We start from the raw sequence: 19,983 nt of genomic DNA on the forward strand, positions 1-19,983 counted from the left end.
GGTGGAAGAATTTTCCACCCAATTTGAATTAATGTTAGGGGGGAATGGGGCATCAAAATGATTCACTTTTGTATACTTTCTTGAGAATCTTGATTCCTCTCTCCTCCTCAACTTGGGAGTATTGAAATAGTGCACTATGATCAAGAGGGTCATGCACAAAACACATGACTTGGAGATACACACACGCACACACAGACCAAACATATATGATTCTGCTAAGAGGGAGGAGGTCTTTGAGTGGAGTTCCCTATTCCTCCACTTTACTTTACTACCCTCCTCAAAAAGACAACCTTTTAAAAGTAAAAAAAAAATGCCCTATCTTTTTAAAATGGCAAAAGTTATTCCTCTCCCCACTAAAGAACATCAACTAGGAACCAAGACAGTGACTCCTTTTCATTTCACCCCTACTTTTGAGAGCACACATGCCTCCCAATTTGTGAGAGAGTGTGTGAGAGAGAGAGCTCTTCACTGCAATGAGTAGAGATCCATTAACAAAGAAAGAATCCTCATAAACTCCTTTGTGGGAGGGGATAGGATTCCCTTTCCCACCTCTAAATTTGCCAGACTTTCTGGGATAAGTCAACTAGAAAGCTGACCTTTTTTTTATACAAAAAAATAACAATAATAATAAGGGGAACCTCTCCCCTACTTTGGTAATTATAGTGCATATCTAAATATAAAAATCACTGTCTATACCATTTCTTTTTTTAATTTTTAATTTTTAATTTTTTTTGCGCATATACCATTACTTAATTACATCCTTCCATTCACACTAGCATGATTTATTCAAATTTTATATCTATATCTAATTTAGTAAGAGTATATAATTTAGTAAGGGTATAAATGGAAGATTTTTTTGATTTAGGACTTAAATGGAATTTTTTTCGGAACAGTAGGACCTATTGGTCCTAAAGAAATTTATTTTGGACTTATTTGTTTTTCAATAATAAAAGTAGGACTTGATGGTAATTTTATCTTTATTCAAGTAAAGAAATTTATTTTGGACTTATTTGTTTTTCAATAATAAAAGTAGGACTTGATGGTAATTTTATCTTTATTCAAGTAATCACGCGTATACCGCTTGCAATATTGCTCTTACCTGAATTCAAACACTCAACTCCTTTAAATAGAAGACAATACCATTACTTATTACTTATTAATTAATTATCTCTTCCAAATAACAAGAACATGCAGAGTTTTAAAAAGAAAAAAAAAAAAAAGAGAGAATAGCATGAGATTAAGTAGAGTAATAGTGGCCAAATATGAGTATGACTTTGGAAGCCTAAAATCAAATATCTTATTAGCTAGGGTTTCACACCATGGCTTGGAAAAAGTTTCGAGAACTCAGTTGGAAGTTCCATACATTGATCATTGTTCATGCAGGCCATCCCCTCAAGTGTTTTGTACTATAGTAAGCATCATTAGGGTTAATTAATTTAGTGAATAATTAAGTATATATTGTTATATATTAATTAATCTACTTTTTGTGGAGATATATATATATATATATATATATATATATATATAGAAGATAATGGCAAAAGTGAAGGCATTATGAGTCAGCTTTCTATGATATTCCTCCAGAAAAACATATTTTTTTAAAAAGCCTAAAACCATGCATGTTTATCCACCACAGTAGATCAAGTATCAGCAGCTTTCCCTTAATCATGATGTCAAATGTGCTGATCATCTCACCAAGTCAAACCTAATCCCACGCATCCATGTGGGCTCCATTCATCAAAACATCGTGCCCCCACCAGCCATCTATCCAGACCATGCATGTAGGTTCATGCACAAGTGTACATACATACATATATATATATAGTATATTATAACACACACAAAAACACACATGCACATATTATTCACTCAAGTGTTGTCCAAATTTCCTCTGGCTGTTTATGGGTTGCTGGCCGGGGAGCCTCATGGAAATCATGATGCATGGTTTGTTTGTTTGCATAAAATTTCAATTACACATGATGAAATATGATTTATAGATATTGGTCCAATATATATATATATATATATATATATATATATGTGTGTGTGTGTGTGTGTGTCCAAAAAACAGGTAAGTTTTATCTGAGTGTCTTTTTGCCAAATCTCAAGAATATAATTTATTTGAAATATATGTATTGAATCAAAAAATCATTTTAGGCGTCTACATTTATAAAAAGTTGGGACATTTATAAAGTAAATAACAAAAGAAAAAAGAAAAAAGAAAAGTGAACAATGTAAAGTTTTTTTTTTTTTTTTTACTTTTTTTTTTATGCATAAATTATTCATGAGGGTAGATTGGTCTAATTTATTAAATTGTAAAGTTAAAAAAGTCTCCTAAACGATCAAAGGGTAATTTGGTCAATTTTTCATGTAAAGGGGTGTCTTTGTTTATTTTTGAACAGGGGGTGTCTTTGTCCAAAAAAGAGGTAACTTTTCTCTAAGTGTCATTTTGCCAAACCTCAGGGGATGTGACTGTACTTTACCCTATATATATTTATCTTTCTGGATAGTAAAAAAACACACACCCACACAACATTGCCTCCGTCTAGTAGACTTGAACACTCATCCTCCAAAATTCTTTTAAAAAAAGGAATCATAGCATTTGAATTAATATCCATTATTATTTTGTTCCAAGTTTGCCGGTAAAAATAATTATTTTTCTCTCAATAATTAAAATTTTAATAAAATTACAAAAACATGTAATGACTCAATGAAAAATGAACACAGGTAGTATTGTTAACAACTATCTAATCTAAAAGATTAAGCTGTTAGATATTTATATTCTTCAACGTTTTTGTTCCAATGTTTTTTTTTTTAAATTTTTTTAATTAGGGTACGGTGAAATTTGAACTCGAGACCTTTGGTTTTGATACCATGTTAAAAATCATCTATTTCAAAAGTTTAAGTTGTTAGAGAAGGTGTAACTTTTATATTTATATCCTTCAACAAGTATAAGGTGGCCTTCGAGCTTTTATCGCTTTGTTGAAATCTCTTATGCTGTGTTTGGTAGGAAGGAAAGAAGAAATGTGGGTAGAAAATAAAAAAGAATGAACAAACATTCTTTGTTCGGTAGAGATGATACAAAGAAAGAAAAGAGAATAAAAATGATAGATCTATCTTTTCAAAAAGAGAATAGGAATGATAGATCCATCTTTTCATCTTACAAATTTTCATTTCACCAAAAAATGGGCGGAAGACGTAAGAAAAGATATATGAACTATTATAAAAGTTTTAAATTAAATACTAACATAAATTATACAAGTTTTAAATTAAAGTATTAATATTAATAAATTACAATATTATAAATATTATTAAATATAATTATAAAAATAATTATTAAAACTTTTTCTTTTCTTTTCTCTTACTTCTTTCTTAGGGATCTTTCATTCATCCATTCCATCTAATTTTACTTACCAATTGAAGAACACTGGTTGAATGACCAAACTCTTTCTAGAGGAACGTGAATCAGCCCTAATGTGTTATCAGATGCTGATAGGGATAACCCTTAGCTTTAGGTTGTTTATGTCTTCGGTTTAAAGGACTTTCCAAATATCAACACCCATCATACAAATCGCGCCATAACACAACTTAAAAGAGCCTAACCTACTAAACGGTGGCCCACCAACAACTGCTCCAACCTCGATGATGGATTCAACTTCAAGGACATCTTATTTTATTATACTACTACTATAAGAAATCCACTTAACAACAAAGAAAAAGGACAAGACTTTTACTATCTATTTTTTAATTTTTTTTAAGTAAAGTTTTTATTTATTTTTAATAAACTCTGTACTTGAACTTGCAATTTTGTCCTCATAATATTTTTCACCCTTCACTTTCCTTTTGTACAGAAAATCCAATTTTTTTGTGTAATTTTTGCCCCACTTCCACAACGACAAAAAAATAATAATAATAAAAAAATAAAAGGGCTAGATAGTGGTAGCCAACATATATAGCCCAAGGGCCAACAAAATCAGGCCCAAACGGCGCAAGACAAAATGATAATGCAGCCCAATCACACATTGGGGCATTAAAGTCTGAAAGCTCAGCTAGGGAAAAACCCGAAAAAAACCAAAATTAATTACACAAAAATAACCATCAAGCCCAAGGATGGACCCAACTCAAATACAGACATAATAAAAAATGTAACCATACTCCAACTTTCGACATGCGTTTATTGCTGTCACATTAAATTTCGGCCAAAATTGCTATAACACCCATTGAAGTTTGATTAAATTTGCTTAAACACCCTTTTTTTTTTTTTTTTTTAATTGATAAAATAAAATACCTAAATTACCCATTATGGTTTCAAATACATTTTCACCCTTAATGTATTAGACCCTTATACCCCTCGTTGTACCAAGTCTCTTTACTCTAACCTTACCTCTCCAGGGGTCATGAAACTTTTGAGAAGTTCACCTTGTTTTAACGTCGACCAACCTGCGGCGAGCTTCAGAGTGTGCAAACAACAAGCTCAAGCCGCATGTAATTCCGGTGAACAACGAGACCCATTTTCGTGACCATACTGTGAACACCGAGACCTGCATTCAACGCCGGCGATCAAACAGTTTCCGACGAAGCTCCCAAAAGCAGTGACAGTCCGCGCTACGAGTGTCAGAGCACCAACGAGCTCAGTCCAGTCCGGTTAGCCTCGTTACTTAATCCGATCAACGTAATGCTTCATCAACAGCGTGACTGCATGCTTCAATCCAATGAGCCTCGGTCTTGTGTGATTCAGTCCGGAAACGGCAAACATTCAATTTTAATGGAGACCTTCCTAACAACACCTACGATCAATAAACTTGGGTGAAGTTTCAAATCACAAAAAAAGATGAGGAATTATAAAAATCTATAAACACAACAAAAGAATTCCTGCTCAGGCATTTACAAGAAAAATGTACACAAAACCCCACAACACAAGTATGCTGCTGGCTAACTAAATGGAATGAAACTAGATTTGACAAGCACATTGACTGCGTCACCCCAACATTTAGCTTCATAGCAGTATTTGAGGATAAGAATCTCTTTCTTCATTAGTGAATTAAAGGGATCTTCGAGAAAGCTTTTTGGCCAATTCTGTAGAATTGGGGCATATGGTGGAACTCCAGCGAACTGTCCGGTGACCTCCATTGATTCCGGCGTGCCAACGGTATAACCACCATACCCACCGCACAACCACCATCACAGTTGTGTATTCCGGCGTGCCAACATGACCACCACCATTGCCCCTTCTTCGTTTTTTTGTTTTTTGTTTTTTGTTTTTTTATTTTTTATAAACAGAAATACAATTAATAGTGACAGCAATTCAGAAAGAGGGAATGAGAGAGTTTGAGTGTAGGGTAATATTGTCATTTTAGCTTTTATATGTTTACATAAGTTGTAGTTAAATAAAGTTAAGGGTATTGTAGTATAATCATATTTTTTGTACGGTTTTTTAGGGGGTGTTAGAGCAATTTTGACTTAGGTTTAATATGAGAATAATAAATCTAAACCTGAAGATGTGTCAGAGCATTTAATCATAATTTTTATTAAATTAGTCTATTAAATGTCAAATAGACCGAAAACATTAATAATTTCTCAATAAATAAATAAAGAATTTTCTCAAAAAAAAAAAAAAAAAAAAATGAAAAGGAAACAAAAGAATTTGTTTTCATCATATTGTATGGAATGTTTTTAAAATCAGATTGCACCATATCATTTACTTTAGCAAAATTTTGGTCATTTTGCATGCGATTTAATGGTCAACGGGCCCAACACACACCCAATTAGAGTCGGAGGTGTAATTTATCCCATTTTAATAGTACAAGAGTCAATTTTAGTTGAATTGATTCAAGAAATATTTTACAACAATATGATAGTTTAGAAGAGTTTAATGTAATTTAACCCTTTTTAAATGAATAAATGCTAGAAAATGATAGTAAGTGATGAAAGTTGTTGTAACAAATATATGTATTATAATATAGAGTAAAGTGCACTAAACCCCCCTAAACTATGATCTTATTTGCAATAAACCCCCCTGAAGTAAGAAAAACCTCCTAAAGTATCCATTTGTTGCACTCAGTGACCAACCGTGAAGCTGCCGTTAACGGAAAAATGAAGTTACCATTTAGCCCTTAATTGAACGATGTCGTCTTAGGCTTTTTTGTTGATCAGATGATGATGTGGCATTGTAATCTGCATATCTACTAACAAGGCGACACGTACCCACCTAACCTTATCAACAATATCGGTGGTATCAATTGGGCGCCAAACGTGTCCTTCTCTCGCGCCAAAAAATCCCAGACAACTAACAAGTACTAAACAACATGCCAAACAAGTCATTGATCTGAAACGAAACCCTAAGCTAAGAGTGAGAAACGAAAAGCTTGAGGTGAATACAGCAACAAAACGAAAAGCTTGAGTTCTCTGGCGTGATGGTATACCTAAACCTAAACTTGGTTCTTAATTCTTGTATTTCTTATGTTGATTGTTGAATAGGAAAAAAAAATATATATATTACTTTATGTTTTTTACATGATTTGTTTGTCATGCGAATAGTTTAAGAAAATAAAAGACATTGTTTGTCACTTTGTTGTGCTTTTCAATGGGTTCTGTTTGTTATGTGAGTGATTGAATAGAACAAATATTATGGTGGCCCATTTGTTCTGTTTTTCGGTGACTTTTTGTGTCAATAGATATAGTATTTTTGAGAAAGATTTTGTGTGTTTATGTGTCCTATATCTTTATTCTGTGCGTCATGTATCTTTAGTGTCTTGTCTATTTTACTTTAGGTGTGTTTTGTCTGTATAAGGCATTAGATGTTCTGAAATTGACTGATAGTATTTAATATTTGGCATTATTTTAGTCCTGCAATGTTTATTCTGTAATGATCCTACTGTATCCTTAGTCGGCTTGTACTTATATAATTGGTCTCTTTGTATTGATTATGTTATAAAAATGTCCAGTTGTGTGTTGACTATTATTTATTGATTTGCATTGAATTTGTCACCTACTAGAAGTACTATTGTTGGGTAATGTTTATTGTTAACTGTAGTTATTGGTGCGACCGAGCGTGTGCACAAAATAATGCACAACACTTTAGGTTTAGAAATAATGTCAAGTGGGCACCATATTTTAAAATTTATAAAATCACTAAACACTTATACCATGGAGTATGAAGTGAGCAGGGATCGTCCCAAGAGATCTAAACAATTATAGGTTTTCCAGAATTGAATTCTACTTTAGTGCTTATGTGATTGCCAAAAGGGTTTTGTTTGTGATTAAAATTAATTTTAAACTAAATGATTGTAATAAAGAAATAGAGTTTAAGAGATTGGAAAGAGACTTAGGGTGTAGGATTCACCACTAAGCACATTCCCTAACTCACTCACTTTCAACTAATTGGGGAAATAATACTATGTAATCTATATGTGGCTAACAAGTGCAATGAAAAGTGTAAACCATCAATTTCAAGCATGAATCAACTACCTAATGACAATTAAACTAAGTGTAGTGCAATTCACCCATTCAAAGCATGATTTATCAATCCAAGTTACAAATTTAACACACATTAATCTAGAAGATAATGCAATTGTGACAAAAAGTATGGAATTCAAACATAAGTATGGATGGTCTACTTACCTAATAATTGAATTGCAATTAAATTAATTAAACTTAAATTAAACTAATTAAACATGAATTTAAAACTAATTAGACAACAATTTAACCTAAACATGTAGTACCATCCATCAAATGGAAGCATTTTTCATCAATTTGAAACACAATTACAACTAAGCAATACCATGCATAGCCATCACAAGAATCAATTAACAAAGAATTCATGTGTAAAATTTGTTTATCAATCAACCACACATAAGACAATATGAGATTAATACAGATAATCAATTGGAAGAATTTAATTCATAATATTCCAGACTATACACTAATTACATAAATTAATCCCCAAAAAGTATGAAAAGAGAGAGAGAATAGGTTACATGCTTAGGGTTTATCCAACCCTAAGTAGAAGAATCAGCCACTCATGGTTGATGGAGTCGAAGATAGGACAATCCCCATCATCTGCTTCATCTTCTCTGAACTTTTCTTCCAAACCCTAACCTGTTCTTCCTTTTTCCCTTTCTTCGCGTGTTTTTCCAGAGAGAAATTACGATACTACGATACAGAAAAAAAATAAAACCTTTTTTTTTTTTTTCTCTAATAATCTTTACTTAAATAAAAACTAAAACTAACCCTAATCTAATGGCTCACTGGGCCTTAAGTAACAATCTCATTAAAGCCCAACAGTTCCCAAAATGAGCCCAAAAATTAAATAAAAACTGTAATGTTGCTAAGTCCTGGGGGATCGATCCCCCACCCTGGGGATCGATCCCCCCAGAGTTGAAAATTTCCTTTAAGCCCTATTTAGCTCCATTTTAGCCCCGAACTCATTAGTTTGCTTCTTCATCTTTGGGAACATCATCAAAAGCCTGAGATTGACCGCTTTTGAAGAATAAACACACTATACGAGCAATGGGCTGCGACCTCCTTTTTGCCATTTTCTGAGCTTTTTCTGAATATCTTTGCTTGACTCTAAAAAGGCTTTAATGGACCGTTCTTAGCTCAGTTTAACTTTATTGCCCTGAAATACACATAAACATAAATTAGGACTAAAACATGAAATTAAGATAGCTACAACGACTAAAATACCCTAACTTAGGTGCTAAAATGTGCAACATTTAAGCACTTATCACGCCCCCAAACTTAGATATTGCTAGTCCCCAGCAATGAATTACAGCATGGAAATAAAATAAACATATATACAACTATGAACTAATAAAACAAATAAAGATAACACCACTTTCGTAGGGATCACGGTTGCATTTAGCATATGCAACAAGCCTTTTAAACCCTTAGGTTACCCCTAGTGGACGAGTGAAGTCTCGTGAGGGTTTACAGAAATGGTACCCACAAACATCAACAGCTCTTTCTTACTTGAGAAGTAACGACACATATTAAACAAGTGTTGAAAGTAGACTACCTCAAGTATGCAAATTTCTGCCATTTCTAAGCTATTATCAACGTTTCAACATCATGTAAGCAAAAACGGTCCACCACACATCAATCAATTAATAATGCAAATTGAATCAATTATATCATCCTTTTAAGTGAACTGGCATCAAAATGTGTTGCTATCCTAGCAAATCAAAGTAATGGCATAGCCTTACCCTCAAACTAGCATGTAGATATAGTACCAGACATCAAGACATTGAATGAACCTTGTTATTTAATCAAACATTTTTTTTTTTTTTTATTGATTTCATTTTTTATTTTTATGTATGACCATGTGCAATGTCCAAGTTCCTTAAGCTCTCTAATCACCCCATGTAACAAGCGTTGAGCCAACGACTCCCAAACCAGATGGTCTTAGGGCGTTAAGTGTAAAGACACTCCTAAGGGCGTAATGACTCGGAATGGCTAGGCTACGAACTCAAACTAATCATACATCTTACATTATTCCCTTGTCTTCCTTTTTAATCAGTTGACATGTTGAAAGAATGCAGTTTTTTTTTTTTTTTTTTTTTTTTAATTTATTTCTTTTCTTTCCTTTGCAAGGTCATTTTATCAAGAATGAAAGCTTTCAAAGCATACTAGCTCAATTGGAACAAACCAAAATAATAATCAACTAAGCATGTACCCCACAAATTGAATGCTAGTGTGCGCAAGTGTAAATGTAGAATTCTAGAATCAACTCTCAAAGCATTTTCAACCAACAAGATGATGTGTACCACAAAAGCAAACATGATGTCAAAAATTAAAATTTACCCCTAAATGGCATCCTAGAGCATACAAGAAGTATTAGACTCTAACAACTTGTTTTTTAAAGGCACTATGCTTCAAAAGTTCGAAATCATTGCCAAACACATCTCAAATCTCATCATGCATTTAAAGCTTAACTTAAAATAGAGTGAAGCATGATGACCTTACCCCCAAACTTAAACTGTACATTGTCCTCAATATGCAATGGGAACAATGTAAAATGATGAAAAGAGTATACCGTGATGGCAACGATTATGAAGTCCAGCAGTGATCCAGTAGGAAAGATGTCTCCCCCAAACTTGGATGCAAAAACCTAGTTGTATAACCATACTAGCAAACTCACATCAAATAGCATATGGGATAAGCAATACTTACAGTCCAAAACAATATATAACATGCTGCAAAGAGATATGAGATGAAACCCTAGATAAAAGATGAAACATGTATAACCAAGCATAAGGGCATATTAGTAACATATTTTTGATGTTTGAAATTTTTATTTTTTTTTTATTTTTTTTTTATTTTTTTTTTAAATCAAAGAAAAAGATTATGTGTACACAACCTACAAAAGAAATAAAAAATAAAATGGGCTAAGATTAACGTCTCTAGCGGATTGGGACTTTTGATTTTTTTTTTTTTTTTTTTTTTTATATTTTTGAATAAATCAAAACTAACATGAAATACATACAAAAATAATAAAAATAATAATAAAATAGAAATAAAATCAAACACCAACCTACATTACTCATTTACAATTTTTTTTTTTTTTGAATTTCTGAAAGCAGAATTGTACAAAAAATAAAATAAAGTAAAAGAAGAAAATAAAATAAAATTTTATTTAGACGAAGATGTAAGAAATAAAATAAAAAGAAATGAGGGAGAAGTAAAGTCGGGAAACTCTACAAAAAACTAGTGTTTAATGTCACTAGAAAAACGTTGGGGCGACTCACTAGTCGAAAGAATCAAAAACCGGATATGAGACATCCTCGTTAATCCGTTTGTCTATTTTCCCAAGTGGATCCTTTCTCATAACAACAAATTCATCTCCCAAAAGAATGACTTGAAAAGAAATGATGTAAGATGCAATTTTTTTCCTTTCATCAATGGTCTTGAAAATGAAATCAATAATGGACAGTCTTGCACTTGGCAAAGCAACGTCTTTCAAGGACTCAATTGAATTATTAGGAAATGCACTCTTTTCATCCCTTTTCTCTTCCTCACTGATCACCATCTCTTCACTTTCCAAGTTAGCTATGGAGTTCATTAGAGAGTTCACTTCATATGTGGAGCTTTCGATGTTAAAACCACATCCTTCATACATTTTCAAAAGGCATGCCTCAAGAGGATCGTTGGGGATAATAAAAGGAAGGTTCTTTTTTACAAGTTCCTCATTTTCCTCTCCTACCTCTATAGTGGTCAACAACTCCTTACTCTCTAAGTTATCAATTTCCTCATGCTCAAGATTACAAGGAATGTCCTCATAATTCAATTTATGCTCTATTGGATTAGTCACTAGCGTACTTGCCTCACGCTTTTCTATTATCATGTTTTGCTCACTTTGATTAGTCATTAATTGACTTGCCTCTTCTTCCTCTTCCTCTTGACAAGAAAGAGTACTTGCAATTTCCTCAACTTGAGTTTCTAACATGGCTAGCCTATGAGAATGAGAATTAATAAGTTGTCTCCTTTCATTAAGTTCATCAATTAGAGCTAACATTTTATTTTCAAATCCGGGAAAGTAAGGTAATGGAGATGGTTCTTCATAAAATGGTGGGGGAGGGTAGTAGTCATAGGAGTGATCAAGTCCATTATATGATGATGATTCATGAAATGCATTGGACTCACTCTCATAAGGATCATGATATGATGGAGATGCATAAGGATAAAGGGTAAAATTTTCCTTCAAACTTGGATCAAATAACGGCTCCATTCATATTCACAATCCAAAAACCATAAAATAATTGCCTCGACAATGGCTCATACATATGACAATGAAAGTAATGGCCTCGACAAGGACCTATGCTTAGATAAAATATTTAAGCATTATGAAAGCCTCAACAAGGACTATCTCGCAAGCATAGAAAAATGAACAATTAGGGTAAGAATTGCTTACAAAGGTCCTTAAGCAACTCCAAATTCCAATGATTGCTTTAAGCTCCAATGTTCACCTTTCTTGTATCAAATACCTAATTGCACATTAAATGAGAAAATAAAAATAAAAATGACTTAAAAGTAAATAATCAATAAAGAACTAATGTCTAATTCAATTCTTTAAAAACAGTTAGATCCCCGGCAACGGCGCCAAAACTATGGTGCGACCGAGCGTGTGCACAAAATAATGCACAACACTTTAGGTTTAGAAATAATGTCAAGTGGGCACCATATTTTAAAATTTATAAAACCACTAAACACTTATACCATGGAGTATGAAGTGAGCAGGGATCGTCCCAAGAGATCTAAACAATTATAGGTTTTCCAGAATTGAATTCTGCTTTAGTGCTTATGTGATTGCCAAAAGGGTTTTGTTTGTGATTAAAACTAATTTTAAACTAAATGATTGCAATAAAGAAATAGAGTTTAAGAGATTGGAAAGAGACTTAGGGTGTAGGATTCACCACTAAGCACATTCCCTAACTCACTCACTTTCAACTAATTGGGGAAATAATACTATGTAATCTATATGTGGCTAACAAGTGCAATGAAAAGTGTAAACCATCAATTTCAAGCATGAATCAACTACCTAATGACAATTAAACTAAGTGTAGTGCAATTCACCCATTCAAAGCATGATTTATCAATCCAAGTTACAAATTTAACACACATTAATCTAGAAGATAATGCAATTGTGACAAAAAGTATGGAATTCAAACATAAGTATGGATGGTCTACTTACCTAATAATTGAATTGCAATTAAATTAATTAAACTTAAATTAAACTAATTAAACATGAATTTAAAACTAATTAGACAACAATTTAACCTAAACATGTAGTACCATCCATCAAATGGAAGCATTTTTCATCAATTTGAAACACAATTACAACTAAGCAATACCATGCATAGCCATCACAAGAATCAATTAACAAAGAATTCATGTGTAAAATTTGTTTATCAATCAACCACACATAAGACAATATGAGATTAATACAGATAATCAATTGGAAGAATTTAATTCATAATATTCCAGACTATAAACTAATTACATAAATTAATCCCCAAAAAGTATGAAAAGAGAGAGAGAATAGGTTACATGCTTAGGGTTTATCCAACCCTAAGTAGAAGAATCAGCCACTCATGGTTGATGGAGTCGAAGATAGGACAATCCCCATCATCTGCTTCATCTTCTCTGAACTTTTCTTCCAAACCCTAGCCTGTTCTTCCTTTTTCCCTTTCTTCGCGTGTTTTTCCAGAGAGAAATTACGATACTACGATACAGAAAAAAAATAAAACCTTTTTTTTTTTTTTCTCTAATAATCTTTGCTTAAATAAAAACTAAAACTAACCCTAATCTAATGGCTCACTGGGCCTTAAGTAACAATCTCATTAAAGCCCAACAGTTCCCAAAATGAGCCCAAAAATTAAATAAAAACTGTAATGTTGCTAAGTCCTGGGGGATCGATCCCCCACCCTGGGGATCGATCCCCCCAGAGTTGAAAATTTCCTTTAAGCCCTATTTAGCTCCATTTTAGCCCCGAACTCATTAGTTTGCTTCTTCATCTTTGGGAACATCATCAAAAGCCTGAGATTGACCGCTTTTGAAGAATAAACACACTATACGAGCAATGGGCTGCGACCTCCTTTTTGCCATTTTCTGAGCTTTTTCTGAATATCTTTGCTTGACTCTAAAAAGGCTTTAATGGACCGTTCTTAGCTCAGTTTAACTTTATTGCCTTGAAATACACATAAACATAAATTAGGACTAAAACATGAAATTAAGATAGCTACAACGACTGAAATACCCTAACTTAGGTGCTAAAATGTGCAACATTTAAGCACTTATCAGTTATGACTTAAAGTTTATGACATAATATTATTGTTGTTGTAGATGGATAAGCTATACACCATTGTGTTACACCATGGGGGTTTTTTTATGAAAAAACCCCATAAGGCATATATAGGACCAAAAATATCTAAATTTGACAATGTGGATCCAGACTTAATGTCTTATATAGAGATCAGAGAAATGGCAAAAAGTCTAGGATATAAGGAAATTCAAGAAGCTTTGTATGAAATGCCTTATGATGATGGTGGTGATGGATTCCAACCAATCAAGTCTGACAAAGATGTAATGGAGATGTTTTCTATCTTTGAAGCATTCTATGAGGTGAATGAAATCCACCTTTCCATTGTTGCATCAGTAACCCTAGGTAAGAACAAGACTATTCATTCAGAAATGGACATGTTCTGTGAGGTTTCACCTGTTGATAATCAGTCCAATGATGAGTCTAACAGTGATGATGATCATCAGTCAAATGATGATGCAAAATATGATGAACAATATTTTGATTTTGCTGAAGTTAACTCTGAATATGCTCTCAGTAATGAGTTGGTAAGCATTTGTAACTCATCTGATGATGATGGGGAAACCCAAAGTCCTATGTACTTGGATTTTATTCCTTCAAGGGATTTAGGTGTAAAACCACTACAACTTGGGTTAAGGTTTGCATCAGCTGCAGATTTCAGAGATGCTTTAAGGGACCATGTTGTAAAGAGGAAGTTTGATATAAAATTCAAGAAAAATGATGGTGACAAAGTAACTGCAGTGTGTAAGTATGACTGTGGTTGGAGGATCCATGCAAGCATACCAAGTGATGATGAATGTATGATAATCAAGACATTTCAGGATCAATATAACAATTGTTTGTGGATTCACCAAAGCAACCAAGCCACAACAGGATATTTAGCAAATAGGTACTTGGAGCAAATTAGGTTGAACCCAACCATCACTAATGGGGCTCTTAGAAGTACTATTGCTGCTGAATTGGATATTGATGTGTCCAAATATAAAGTGAGCAGGGCAAAAAGTAGAGCATTGGCTGTTATAGTAGGAGATAAAGCTGAATAATATTCTAAGATAAGGGATTATGGTGAACTGATATTAAGAACAAATCCTGGAAGCATTGTGAAATTGTATGCTGAACCCACTGATGGTGATGAGTCAGTTAGAACATTCCAAAGGATATTTATTTCTTTTGCTGCAATGATGAATGGATTTAAACATGGGTGTAGATCATTTCTAGGGGTTGATGGTTGCTTTCTAAAAGGATCATTTGGTGGGCATTTGCTATCAGCTGTGGCCTGTGATGGAAATGACCAAATGTTTCCTGTTGCATTTGCAGTTGTGGAGGCTGAAACAAAAGAATCATGGCATTGGTTCATGGAGGTGTTGATGGATGTTATTGGCTCTCCTTATGACATTACTTTCATGTCAGATAGGCAGAAAGTAAGTACGTCACTTTTGTCATTTTTACTTTACTTTAAATTTTCAGTTTTATTTTACTTTAAATTTTTAGTTTTATTTTAATTTAACTTTTCTGTTTGTAGGGTTTGCTAGACACCTTTGATAATATCTTGTATGTGGCTGATCATTATGTAATACCCCTAAATTCAAAAGGATAGGTTTGGTTTTTAATTAACTGTTTATTTTGCACTTTAAAATTGATTAAGTGTGTATTTGCATTAATTGTTAAATTATTTGATTTAAATGTGTTAGTTGGGTGTTTAAATTTCATTTATTTGCTTATTTGATTTATTTTATTTTAATTCAATTAATTGTGTATTTGTTTTTCTTTAATTGATTGTCTAAAGTTATTTTCTTGCATTAACTATTAAATTGTATTTCTCTTGTACATGCACGTATAAATTTAAAAACGCTAACCGACTTAGGTAGTGGATGGATTCTAGGGTTTTATGTTTGAACGTAGCCGACTTAGGGTTGGTGTAGGATTTAAATTATGGTTTCAATTAAAACCTATAAATATATAAGTATAGGTCTGCCAAGGGTTTTGGTTAACCCTATTCACGTAACAGAGTCCTACAGAGAGTTGTGAGAACAGAGAGAGAACAGAGAAAGAAAGGTTAGGGTTGGCTTAGAGTCAAGGGCTGAACCAAGGAGGAGGTGTTGATGCATGCTCGTGGATTGAATTAGGAGCAACAAAGGTCAGTAAAAACAACTAAGGTCGCCGGAGTTGCTAGAGACGGAGGTTTAAAGGTTTCTGAATTGAAATCGGAGGCAAGTCTTATTCTAGCTCTTTCCCTTTAACTCATGTTCTGTGCATGCCTAGGTAGACTCCAGGGCTTTAATGGATGCTAAAACAAGTCTTTATTGCATTTTGAAATATTTTTAGTTCCATTGAATTAAATTGATATGCGAAATTCTGTAATCTCTGTTAACTGGTTCATACCGTTGTTGTGTTTAAATTATGTTTAATTGAGAACCTTGATGCATATTGATGTCTTAAAAATTAGTCTGGGACATTGATTGAATAATAGAACACGTAGTAAAAGATTTACAGAGGCCTGGGTAAACTGAAATAGCTTTGTTGGAATTAAACTGTATTACAAGTTTTTTCAGTTCGGTTAATTGATGCATGCTTCGTTTCAGTTTAAGCTTTGTTTAATTGATGTCTTTGATGCATGTCAATGCTTTATAACTGTTGTAGGACACTAATTAAACCTTAGAGCAAGTATTAAAACAAATACAGAGGTCGTGGAACACGCCGGAGTCGAGGAAAACGAAGCAGAGACGGGGAGACGGCTCTTAGGGGTGAGAGAGACGGCTCCCAAAGGAGGGAGCCGCCTCCCACAATGAAAGAGCTGGCTCCCAAGGCCTTAGAGCCGGCTCCCATATTTTGGAGAAGGCTCTAAATTTTTCTGAGCTTTCTCTTCCTCTGAAACACACAGTTATGTATTTTTAGGGTCTGTTTGGTCGGTGCAGGGTATTTCTTCTTGGTTTAAACTATTTTAAATCATGTGTAGGAATGTTGTAAACCTATAAAAACAATAGGGAAACATCAATTCATAATTTGATTAAGGAATGGAGTGGGGTGAACTTGGGGAAAAACCTGTAGGTTGTGCACTGTTATGGTTAAGAAATTTATTACTGTAAATTGGAGATTGTTTTTATTTATGATTTAAAGTTGTGAATCATATTTAGATGGAGTTATAAGTATAGTGACTTACCTGAAATTACCTATGCTTTGTTTGGATTAAAAATTGATATATGTTTGCTATTTAAATGCATCAATTTATGGACAAGTTGGAGAATGTAAATGCTTAGATTATTTTAGCAGTTTACATTATTGGAATGTTATTTTTAGGCCCTATATTTAATGCCTAATACTGATATATATGTATTAATTTATATTGATGCTTAGTGTGGAGTATAATTGATGAATTGCTTAATACTGTTTAATCAATTTTATTATGTGGAGGTATGTATATGCACCGGTATGGGACGGTGGCATATTGGGGATGGATTAGTTCAAACACTAAGTCCTACCTATTTTGAAATAAGATGGATTAACTGCAAAATGTTAAGTCCTACTTATATGTATGTATATGCACCGGTATGGGACGGTGGCATATTGGGGATGGATTAGTTCAAACACTAAGTCCTACCTATTTTGAAATAAGATGGATTAACTGCAAAATGTTAAGTCCTACTTATAAGTTGGTGTCAGGTCAATAAACCTTTTGAATGACACACCTTGAACGGACTTTATATATTTATGTTATGGTGCCATGGTATGAGCTTGAGTCTCAGGACCATGGTTAGGGTGCGTATATCGCCTAGGATGGATAACTGGACGGTGGTTTTTGTTCCCTGGTAGGTCTAGATACACATGACCACAATATGTGCGATTTGCATGGTATCTCTACTCAGGCTGAGACGTACCACTTGGACTAGTGAGCGTCCTATAGTGTGTAATTATATATATATGGACTACTCTAGATATTGTTGAGCTATCTAGGATGTATCTGTGTATCGGGTTTCTGATTGGATCGTAGTAGAATAGGACTTGTATGTGGGCCTGACCCACTCCTTTATTTTTTTCAGGTGTTGTCAGTTCCAGGACTAGGGCTTGGACGTGTAGAGCAGATACAGACATTCACTCCTCCGATAATGTAGGATTTCATTTTATATTCTAGATTAGGATTTTGTCTTCAGCTGATTATTTCAGTTTGGATTTTAGGGGTCCACTAGATGGATTCCCGAGTTGTATCTATTTTGGAGATTTAGATTTTTATCAATCTTTATCATTTGGAGGATTTTAAATTTAGTTTTATTTCCAGCTTTAATATTTATTTCGTAAATCTATTTTGTAATCTGTGTTCGTTTATGTATTAATTGTTTGGTATCCCTCGGATCTGTGCTCGGATTTGATCACCTGTGGCTCTAGAATCGAGGGGTATCACACATTAGCTGTTTCTTCCTTTACTTTATTTTACTTTAAATTTTTAGTTTTATTTTACTTTAAATTTAAAATTTTATTTTACTTTAAATTTTCAGTTTTATTTTAATTTAACTTTTCTCTTTGTAGGGTTTGCTAGACACCTTTGATAATATCTTGTATGGGGCTGATCATAGATTTTGTGTAAGACATCTCTATGAAAATTTTAAGTTGAAATATAAGGGCCAAAATCTAAAAAATGCCATATGGGAAGCAGCTCAATCATTCACGGATGCTGAATTTGATAAGCATATGAAGAAGATCAATGACATGAATGTTGAAGCTGTTGAATGGCTGAAAAAGGTGCCACCTAAGGTTTGGTCAAGGTCCAAATTTAGTAATAGGTCAAAATGTGCTTTGGTTTTTAACAATATGTGTGAGTCTTGGAATGCAGTCATCCTTCCTGCAAGAGACAAGCCTATTCTGTACATGTTGGAGTGGATTAGAAGACATTTGATGTTGAGGTTCGAAAATAAGAGGCAGTGGATTAATTCAAGCAATGGGTTGATATGTCCAGCAATTGAGAAGGAATTGAACAAGAGGAAAGTAGAAGCAAGAATGTGTACAGTCAAGTATGATGGGTATGAGAAATATGATGTGCAGTGTAGAGGAATTGGTGATACAGTGAACATTGCTGAGAAAACATGCAGTTGTAGGCAATGAGATGTTAGGGGTGCCTTGCATCCATGTGGTGGTATGTTGTTTTATAAGAAAGGAAATCCCAGAGATATATGTGCATCCCTACTATCACAGACAAACATATTTGAAGGCTTATGGTGGCATTATCAACCCAATGCCTATGAGAAGCCTGTTAATAACAGAACCCATAACCCCAATCCATCCTCCACCCTATAGGAAGCCAGTTGGTAGACCAAAAAAGAAAAGAAACAAGAAAAATGATGAGTCTAGCAGTTCAGCCCATCTGAGCAGGTTAAAAGAAAAATTGAAGTGCTCAAGATGTTTAGTTTATGGCCATAATGCAAGGGGTTGCAAAGTAGTAGAACCAGTGGTTGTTGAGAAACTTCCCCCAAAGAAGGGAGGAAGACCACCATCAGCATTTAAAATAGCTAAAAGAAGTGGAAGGGCAACTGGAAAGGGTGGAAAGGCAAGTGCAAAGGGAAGAACAAGTGCAAGGGGTACAAAAGCAAGTGCTGGACCTTCACAAAACAATGATGGTATACCTGCTGGACCTAGAGCTCATGAGGTATAACTAAATTGCTTTTTTTGCTTTTCTTAGTTGTTTTTTTTTTTTTGTTTTTTTAAATACAATCTCAAGCAAACAATTAACAATGCTTTAAATTTATTGCAGATTACAAACATCTCCTTTTCTCAATTACTTGAAAGTCAGGCATCAACATCAAGGTGAGTGAATTTTACATGTTAATGCTAAATTTCTAACTAATAATTTGAATTTGTAACTATTTTACAATACTTTTGTAGGTCAATGATGAATGATGAATATGCTTGGATGTGAAGCAGTTAGTACTTTTTTGGTGTTCTCTTGAAAGTGTCAAAAGGGAAAAGTAGAAACAATTGACAAGGGCAGTGGTTGCAGTTAATTGTTGAAGACCTTCATATGATGAATTTAAATGTTTTTTTTTTTTTTTTTTTTTTTTTGCTCTTTTGGTCTGTAAATAAGTCCCTTTGGTTTAGATAAAATAAGACTTCACCTGTCTTATTTTGGATGAAACTTGTTATGATACTCTATTAATATAATATGTTTGGTTAATCTGTAT

General features: G+C 33.6%; 1 protein-coding gene across 1 annotated transcript; it reads left to right on the forward strand.

The window, feature by feature from the left end:
* The first annotated feature begins 14,994 nt into the window (after positions 1-14,994).
* On the forward strand, positions 14,995-18,910 carry LOC132269967 (uncharacterized). Its single transcript, XM_059771191.1, has 2 exons — positions 14,995-15,237; positions 18,338-18,910. The coding sequence occupies exons 1-2, from the start codon at positions 14,995-14,997 to the stop codon at positions 18,908-18,910; spliced, it is 816 nt and encodes a 271-aa protein (XP_059627174.1).
* The last annotated feature ends 1,073 nt before the right edge of the window (positions 18,911-19,983 follow it).

The sequence above is a fragment of the Cornus florida genome, unplaced genomic scaffold (assembly GCF_030987335.1).
Source record: "Cornus florida cultivar Cherokee Brave unplaced genomic scaffold, ASM3098733v1 CherokeeBrave_3.0.0_Hap2_Chr08, whole genome shotgun sequence".
Taxonomy (NCBI): domain Eukaryota; kingdom Viridiplantae; phylum Streptophyta; class Magnoliopsida; order Cornales; family Cornaceae; genus Cornus; species Cornus florida.

Coding starts and splice junctions, on each gene's coding strand:
- LOC132269967 (XM_059771191.1), top strand. CDS start 14,995: ATGATGAATGGATTTAAACATGGGTGTAGATCATTTCTAGGGGTTGAT. Junction 15,238..18,337: donor TCATGTCAGATAGGCAGAAA/GTAAGTACGTCA, acceptor TTCTCTTTGTAG/GGTTTGCTAGACACCTTTGA.